This window comes from Silene latifolia, chromosome 3 (genome assembly GCF_048544455.1).
Source record: "Silene latifolia isolate original U9 population chromosome 3, ASM4854445v1, whole genome shotgun sequence".
Lineage (NCBI taxonomy): Eukaryota > Viridiplantae > Streptophyta > Magnoliopsida > Caryophyllales > Caryophyllaceae > Silene > Silene latifolia.
Genome location: NC_133528.1, coordinates 120,171,711 through 120,181,253, shown reverse-complemented (window position 1 = coordinate 120,181,253; position 9,543 = coordinate 120,171,711). Strand labels below are relative to the sequence as shown.

At 38.7% G+C, this 9,543-nt stretch overlaps 1 protein-coding gene across 2 annotated transcripts; it reads right to left on the bottom strand.

The window, feature by feature from the left end:
- Window positions 1–79: 79 nt before the first annotated feature.
- On the bottom strand, window positions 80–4,206 carry LOC141647926 (uncharacterized). Of its 2 annotated transcripts, none has more exons than XM_074456298.1 (5): window positions 3,981–4,206; window positions 3,433–3,565; window positions 1,909–2,153; window positions 986–1,157; window positions 80–449 (listed from the first exon to the last, which is right to left on the bottom strand). In XM_074456298.1, the coding sequence occupies exons 1-5, from the start codon at window positions 4,082–4,084 to the stop codon at window positions 294–296; spliced, it is 810 nt and encodes a 269-aa protein (XP_074312399.1). In that variant the 5' UTR covers window positions 4,085–4,206; the 3' UTR covers window positions 80–293. The 2 variants fall into 2 exon arrangements, with proteins under 2 accessions (XP_074312399.1, XP_074312400.1); XM_074456299.1 differs by having other exon boundaries at window positions 1,909–2,015; window positions 3,981–4,138.
- Between the last annotated feature and the right edge of the window lie 5,337 nt (window positions 4,207–9,543).

Here is a 9,543-nt window from a genome sequence, read left to right as displayed (position 1 = left end):
AACCAAACTGCATACTCCTTGGAATCTTTCACAGCAACACAGATTTAACCAGGCTCTAATAGCGATTCAATCAGTCGGCTTTCGAAGTCACAACCTTGTCGCTCAAGGCTGGCTAATATTCAAAACAAACGAGATTATATGTTCATAATAAGTTCATGAAACTCGTTCTCTTCAGAATCACAGGAGGTAGAAGCATAAAATAGTTCTTCAGACCACTGGCTTGGTTAAACATGTAGGTGCATGCACGATGATTGCGTTTTGTTACAGACAATTGGAACATTCTCAACAATAAATTAGTTGGGTATGAGTTCCTCAACAGTTCTCCACGAGAAGCTTGGATTTGGAAGATTCAACCATGGATCATATACACCTTCATCCAAATCGGTCTGTCCAAGTGCTTGTTTGTAACTCTCAGTTGCCATACATGGGGAGCCCCGAGCAACGGAAACCTATTTCAGAAGGATAGAACAGACAATAGAGATGAACACATCATTTATCATTATCAGCGAAATTCACCCAATTTACCCTTTCTAAAACCTAAATAGCGGGCTAATACACTCTCATAAAAAGCAAAACGCACAAGGGTTAACGAGTAATTTTGATCTAGTCCATTATATCCCAAAAACAGAAAGAGAAGTGAATATTTGGATTTGTTGGGAATAGGAAATGGATGATGTAGGTCGCATCATTCGGTGAAGAAATCTCAAGCATCTTTTTTCGAATTAAGTAATTTTTGGTAAGAAGCCATGGGAAGCCAAATGTGGAGTAAGAGAAAAGAACAAACGATTTACAACACGAGGAACTAAAACCAACCGAGCCTACCATCAGTCCAACATCCAGTTGCAATAACCCAGTCTAATAAAAAACTCACAAATCTATCATAATACGAACTCAGAGTAAATTACACAACATGGATGATTCAAGAGTATAATACTAACCAAACGTGAATAACAAAAGAACTTTGAACAATGATCAAGAAACTTACAAATAGGCCTTCCTTTAGCTCAAAATGCCAAAACTTCCAGCCCCTAGCTTCTTTTTTATTTATATTCACATAAATATCGGTCCAATTGATGTGATGAAATTCCAGGACATTCAACGGATACCCCAGTCCAGTTCCGATTGCTTTAACGAATGATTCCTTTAGCGTCCAATATCTGTTTAACTTCTCTATATTAATACACATAAACTAGCTGTTCTTAAATAATCATAGTAGATTATGTTGACATGGGAGGGAAATTAAAGTGACTTTACATATACAAAAAGCAATGGGTAAAGAAAATACACAATTTTGAAAGAGACTACAACACTACATACACAAACACATTCTTCTTTTCTAAAGAATGATATGACCAATTTAATCTTGCAAATAATCCCTACTACTATACAGGGGACTTCATTATAGAAACAGGCTAAACTGCATATCTATCTAGTCCACTGCTACATCATCTGCTCATTTGACTTTACACGGTAACGCCACTTTGACTTCAATATTTTGCGTATTCTTTTACATATTTATAGTAAATGTAAACTTTAACCTAAAACCCCAAATGGAAGAACATAAGATTACAGAGAAAGAAAAATAAACAAAAGTAATATAGGAAAAAAGGAAAACAGTGAGTGATATGAATATAACAACATACTCCTATTAGGTAGGAAATGAATATCGTCTATACGCTCCTCATATATTTTTAAATCGTAAGATGTACAATTTATAACATAAATTTGGAAACTATGGTTCTCTAGTTAGCTAAAATAGCAATGAAAAATTCCAATTCAACTGGTGGCACAACACTACTCATGGTGTAATCCATAAGCAAAGTAAAAAAAATTGCATATGTCTGGGTTTGATCTTAAGTTTACCATTTCCAGAATTTTACGGTAGCAAACTAGAGAAGGCACAAGTACCTGTGGAGCACTTTTAGCCTATCATCAAAAGTGGCAGTGTTCATTATGTTGTACCATTCCATACTCGAAAAATATGATGAAAAACTCTGGATATATTCCGGAATAATCTGTTCAACTGGAAGTGCATGAAAAACTATATCCAAACCCACAAGACAAAATGGTTCAGATGCAATAGCCACATAATCACCATGATGGCTGACATTAAAATTGAAATTAGGAAATTCTGGTCCCTCCTTGCCATATTTCTGAAAACCAAGGAACTATAATGAAGAATATTTATATGCATAGCAGAATGGGCAAAAACAGGAAAAAAAAAAGCACTCAACTAATTTTAGAAGGCGTAAAGCTGTTACATGATAAAATCTGAAATATAATGCAATAGCGCAAAAAGGGAGATGTTTTCTTATAATACCAAATTGAATAGTTATGTTGGCCTTTGAAATGACGAAATGATTCATGGGGAAAAATTTAAACCTTGTAAACATACATCGTCAGCAGAAGGCATCTATTGAGTACATACTTGTAAGAACATGGGGAAAAGAATTCTTATTGACCATAACACGAGATCTAGGAAAAAATGTATGAGATGCGATGGATGGGGCTCTTTTTTAACTTCGTTCATCTCTGGCTCCTATTTTGCAAGGAGAAAAGAGATATATGAGGTACAAAATCCCGCCTTACGAGGCTATCCTCTCAAAACTCCCTGCTATTGAAAATATACTCAAAGAAGAGGTGGCCAGAGGTTTCAGCTGTTTTATAGCAGAAATAAATCTTAGCCAGTTGGAAGCCCCAATGATATAGTTATGCCGAGTAGGCAACTGTTCAAAACAGGAGAGTGTATTACCACACGATCCTTGTATTGCAATAGTTGCCTAAACTTCATTCCTGGTAGCAGGAAGTTCGAAAAGACATCTGAGTATCAGTAAGAAAGACCCCATGGAAGGAACTGTGAAAATTGAAAACTATTGTTCTGATAGAAATCATGGAAAGCCCCTTTTTCTATTTCATATTTTTATTTTATTCATATTTCCTCCTAGAGTCGTATGTGTATATTTCATTCTTTACTCTCTGCATCTTTATTCTGCTTGACAGCAACCCCAATTCTTTTGGGAATAAGACGGAGAGCCACGTTTGTAAGACTTACATATATAGCTCAATCACCTTGATTAGATAGTAGAATACTTGCCAATTTGCCATACAGTTAGGGTCATGAGAATTACATGGAGAAATAGCTTCCCCCGCAGGTTTTATTAATGAAAAGCAAAGATACGGAGTAACTTTTTATCATATTCACTATTATTTCCATGGCATAGTTCATTTCTCCACTGACAATATTAGTGCCCTTAAAATCTAAAATTATATGGACAACACATGAATTTCGAGAAAGTAAATAAATATGTATCAATAACTACGCAAGAATCCAAGGATAGCAATCAACAAAAGAAAAATCGGTAGCAAAGAAATAAGTCGGAAAATGAGGAAATCACATATTTTCTGAAGATCAATCCAAAATAAAGACATTACCACATAAGGTTTGCCTTGAACAGTTCTCCTGATGATAATCTCATCAAATGGAATCCCCAACACTTGATGCACAAGTGCATACTGAAGCAGCCTGCTTACAAGTGCACGCTTCCGATCTTCGACTTTCACATATCTCTCATTCAACAACAACAACAACCATTTCAATCAGTATTGGATTTAAGCAAATGTGATTAACTATCCTCTTTCCAATTTTCAAATATAAGCACAACTTTCAAATTTCACTAACCCCATCAAATTTAACTTCATTCTAAAAGTTACAACCATCCCATGATTCCAAATTTATTTAACTTTGCAATTTTCAATCTTCACTAACCCGAACAAATTTGTAGTCCTTCCGCCCCGGTCATTTATTTACCTTTGCTTTTGACATAAATAAAGATTCAGAAAAGAGGAGAGGGGCAACTATAAGGATGACAAGTCGACCAAATAGGTAAACAATTGACCAAATAGAAAAAAAAAAGGAAGAAAAACAGGAAATGTGTAATACATTAAAACATTAAACATTAAACATTAAACATTAAACATACCTGGTGATGGAGGAATGTTCATGTGAGGGAAGAATTGAAATAGCGCGGGAGAAGTCTAAAGCTGAAGCCTTCCAAACTGATATGTCAACTATCCATCTCTCCATTTCATCACCTTTTTTTTCTTTTTTTTTTTTGGATGGACGAGGTAAGTCGAGGCCGCTTTCAAACCACCTCCATAGAATTTTATATATATATATATATATAAAATAGGGTATTTTTACAAGGTGACCCTGAACTTTTTCGAATCACACATGGTAACCCTATAAAATAGAAAAAGTTTTTGGTAAACCTGAAGTCCCTTAAATGTAATTAACGTGACCCTGAACTTTAATTCCGTCAAAATGGGCCGTTAAGTGTCATATGTGGTGAATGACATGGCTAATGTTCGCTAATGACTAGGCTGTTTTATTAATACACATAGGAAATGAAGAAAATTAAAGAAAAAAAAAACAATCCACCACAATCACAGCCTCCGCTATAACCACCACTATCGTCGTCGTCACCTCACCCTTCACCAACCTTTGCGAACTACCGTCGGCGCCTCCCCACCCTTCACCGTCCGCAGCTGCCCGTCGAAACACCAATCCCGCCGCCACCCATCGAAACCCGACACCCTTAATCTTCTCCCCCACCCTTGTAATCTCATCTTACTTCCCTAAAAACACTAGATCTGGGTTTTATTGAGAGGGGGAAGGGGTTTCTAAGGTAGGATTGTGGGCCTGTGGGGTTGGGTGGGGGATGGTGGTGCTTTTGGGATGGGGAACCTCAATTTATTGATGTCGTTGCTGCTCGTTGATGAATTCTGGGCTGCTTCTGGTGTCGCCATGGTGGAGGTCTGCGAGAGGGGGTGCTGGCGTGGTGGTCTGAGGTGGTAGCCACGATGGTGGTGCAAGGTGGTGTAGAAGATGGTTTAACTTGTGTCGTTTTTTGTTTGTTTTTCATCTTACATTATTCCGTCTCGCAATCCCGCCTTGCAATCCCGTCTCGCCTACATATTAAATTAATAAAATGATAATGATACTTATAATATATTAAAAACCCGACTACTTATTAAATCTAACTAATACGACTAACTAATTAATCCCGCCTTGCAATCTATGTCACACGCCACATCAAGATCAAATAGCCATATCACACGCCACATCAACACTTAATACGGTAAATGGATGTTTAATTTCCGTCTGGCATGCAAATCAACCATTAATCCAACTCGACATCTTATACTTGATACTTGGATTAAATCAACCGACTTAGAAAGTTCTCACATGTTAGGTTTAAATTATTGGATGCGCATTCATGCATTAAACCGTTTTATCAACTTTTGCATTCAACCAACCAAGATCGATCGAGAGAGCGCTACATGCGGCGGGATTGGGTGTCTGATTAAAGAGCTTCCCAATACGTAACTTCACCTTTTACTCAGAAACTTTGGATAGTGGACGACCTTATCCAGGGCATACGAGAGTCATTCTAGAGATAGGATGCTAAAGAGGGGCGATTCCTTATCTTTATTACCTATGTCAAACACTGCTTTGTGCTTCGTTTGACCGAGGTATAAAGTGGATTCGAATGGGTTCCAAGCATCCCACAAATGCTTGGTGGCGACTCCGAACATCTCTAATCGTGTCGAGACCCTTACCGAGACGAAACCGACCGATCTAAAACGATCCGGTCGAAAGCATCTTTACGCCGCCGAGAGTGGCTTTCAAAAGACCGCTGTATGCCCACAGATTGGCTTGGCGTGCAGGTGTCCCGTGACCGCAGATCGGTAGGTGGCCCAAATTCACAGACCGGCCTATGGCCCATGTCCACAGATTGGCGACTCCGCTGGGGAAAACTAGGACACTTGTGTCTTTGTGATCCTTAGAGGTGAAACTCGAATGAGGTCGTGGTTAAAGTGCATTAATAGATATTACGGTCATAAGTCGGGTTCCTTGTCCGGGCCCATAACCTAACCTTTTCGACCAATTAGTTCGTCCCGTCGGCGTGAGTTTTCTCATCCCCGCGTTTCGAATCCCGATTGAGTCAAGCATACCATTGACGATAGACATTTCTGTTTCGTCAAAGAGCTTTCATCACTTTCGAGCACGAGGTTAGGACACCCTCCTTACACATTTTGTTTGGATTGGTATCCCTCTCGAAAATCGGAGTTTGATTGCTTGGTGTGTAACCCACCCTTTAAGCCAAAACCTGTGTCAGCATTATGCATAATATAATGAAACCGCGAGTGCTTATGTGCTACCTGATCATAAGTCCTTCCGTGTCATTTCAAACTCTCAAAAACACCTTTTCGCGCCGTTATAATGGCCATTTCAAAACTCGGTCTTTCGCCGACCGTTGCACGCCTTTTTTATGCCGTCGTATTGGCTTTTTTCAAACTCGGTTTTTATAACCATTTCAATACACCTTCTTAGGCCGTTATAATGGCCATTTCAAAGCCCGGTTTTTATAACCGTTTCAAATACACCTTTTTATGCCGTTATAATGGCCATTTCAAAACCCGGTTTTTATAACCGTTTCAAATACACCTTTTCATGCCGTCGTAATGACGATTTTTCAAACTCGGTTTTTAAAAACCATTTCAAAATACCCTTTTACGCCGTCGTAATGGCCGTTTCAAACCTCGGCCCCTTGCCGACGGTTGCATTCTCAATGCGCCTTTTTACGCCGTCATAATGACGAATTCTATCCTCGATTTTTCAAAATTCGAAATCAATTTTCAAACAAAAACGTTTTTTCAAACCGTCGTAATGACGATTTCAACTAGCGCAACTTTCCGAATTTCAAATCTCGTTTTTGAAATCAAATTTGGCTTTTCTAAGCCGTCATAATGACGATTTTAATTATCACAATTTTCGATTTGCATACCGTCTTTCAAAGGTTAAAACGGTTTTCTACCCATCGTAATGACAAATTCAATCATCATAATTTCCAATTTCAAATCATTTGAAAACAAATTTAACCGTTTCAAATTTCAATTCAAAATCAAATCTTTGAAAACAAATTTAACCGTTTTCAAATTTCATATCCAATTTCAAATCTTTGAAAACATATTTAGCCGTTTTCAGATTTCAAATCCAATTTCAAAATCAAGTCTTTGAAAACAAATTTAACCGTTTTCAAATTTCAATTCAAAATCAAACCATTTGAAAACAAATTTAACCGTTTTCAAATTTCAAATTGAAAATCAAATATTTGAAAACAAATTTAACCGTTTTCAAATTTCAAATTCAAAATCAAGATCATTTGAAAACAGATTTAACCGTTTTCAAATTTCAATTCAAAGTCAAATCTTTGAAAACAAATTTAACCGTTTTCAAATTTCAAATCCAATTTCAAATCCTTTGAAAACAAATTTACACGTTTTCAAATTTCAATTCAATTTCAAATCCTTTGAAAACAAATTTAACCGTTTTCATGGCCATTGTGATGACGATTCCAAATTCTTCATTTCTCGATTTTCAAATTCGTGATTCGGAATTTCAAAAATCGTCTTCGAAAACAACACATTGTTTTCAGAGCCGCTGCAAACTCAAACTCAAACCGTCTTTTAAAAACAAACCTAAGACAACTCTTCAAGTGATCGACTTTCGGAGATCCCTACTCTTCAGAAACCGTCCATAAAACGACAAATGAACCTTTTTGAAAATTTCTATTTTCGAAAATTTCAGTCCACCTTTCCGATTCAGCCTCGAGTCGATTGGAATCCAGTCGATTTCAAGTCCAGTCGTCTAGATAACGCCGAGTCTCTGCGGAAGTTAGTACTTACCTTCTGGTCTAGGTCGTGTCGTCTAATTGTCGAGACATCTTCAATGGAGTTAGTAGACTCAAAACCTGTCGGGTTTTAAACCCGTATTTTCCCTACATTACGGGTCAAAGGTCAAGTTTGTGTATGTGTCTTGTCTAACGGCGTCACGCTATCAACAAACCTCCAAATCCCGTCAGAATTCGTCTGTCTAGGCATCACTATGTCAAAGTCAACACTCGAGTATAAATTCAAAGTCATGCACCAAGAGTTCAAACACAAGAGGTCATTCACGATCTTTAATGAACTCATAACCTAGCCACATCGTCGCGTCTTCACGACATAACTGCCTTTTATACATATGTGTCGCACTTGCCTTTATTTGTGCAATACCTTGCCAAGACAAGTTATAACGCCAATCCTTATGTCAATTAGGAATCCCTTGGGTGCCATCAATCGCCAACCAGAAACTCAAGAAGCCGATCAATCTGCATCCGCCATGACTTCTGCCGAAACCAACAACATGGTCCTTCGACTCCTGGCTACCGTGGAAAACTTGAGCACTCGTCTCTCTCAAGTTGAGGACAAACTGGCAACCGGGAATTTTCCCTCTTCTGATATTGAGCAAAGGGTTAAGCTCCTTGAAAGTCGACTACTTGCCAACGACAAAACCAAAACCAGACGACCTTATAGGTCCTTCCCTGATTTGGGTATTCCTTATGCCACAGCCTTGGAAAGGCTAATCTCCAAAGGAAAACTCAAATCGATTGGCCCAACTCTGGACCCTCTACCAAACAAGCGAGGTCGAAGATGGGATGGGAACCTCTTTTGCCAATATCACCAAGGTCGTGGACATGACACTGAAATGTGTCTCCCCCTAAAAGGCGCCATCCTTGATATGATCGAAAAGGGTGAATTACCATCACCTCCCTCAACAAACAACAAAAACAACCCTCCATAAAACCCTATTGGACACAGTGAGGAATCTTCCCTGGACTGCTCTCACCTCATCTCTCCTGACGATGAGAAAATTCATGCAATTGATGAGGATGGTATACAAAGTGCTATAATGATGCTCTCCGTCTCTATCAACAACATATTCTCAAAGCTGCAAGTGGCTATCGATGATTTGAACACTCGGGTAGCTGATTTGGAGAAGAGGTTTGGTAGTACCGAAAATGAACCTAACCATCAAAGAGAAGACCAACCCTCCATTCACCAACCAACAACTGTTGAAAATGAGAAGTCATCCGATGGTTCCCACATCCACGAACCCACAAACAAAGAACATAAAATTGCCTCACCAAAATCCCTTTCAAAATATCAAGCAATTTCCCCAAAACTTCCCATTGACAACGACCAAATCCTGTTTTCGCCCAGGATTACCAAAAACAAAACTCACAAAAACATCCCCAAAAACACCAATGTTGGAACCATGGAAAAACATCAAAGGGTATTCACAGATCTGGGAATAACATATGGCACCGCTCTGGAGATACTTGCTTCAGAAGGAATGCTGCAACCCATTGGTCCGACTTCGGACCCACCTGAACACAAAAGAGCCCGTTCATGGAACGAAAATGTCTATTGCCAATACCATCAAGGCAAGGGCCATGACACCTAAGCCTGTTCCAAACTCAAGCATGCCATTCAAGATATGATTGAAGCTGGCAAAATCATCATTGCACCTCTCAGTCAAGACAATCCTCTTGAATGTCTCAAATCAAACAACAAGGTTGAGCGTTCTCAAAGGACATTCACTAAACTCAACACAACCTATGCCGCAGCTCTTCAAAAGCTCATGACTGAAGGGAAGCT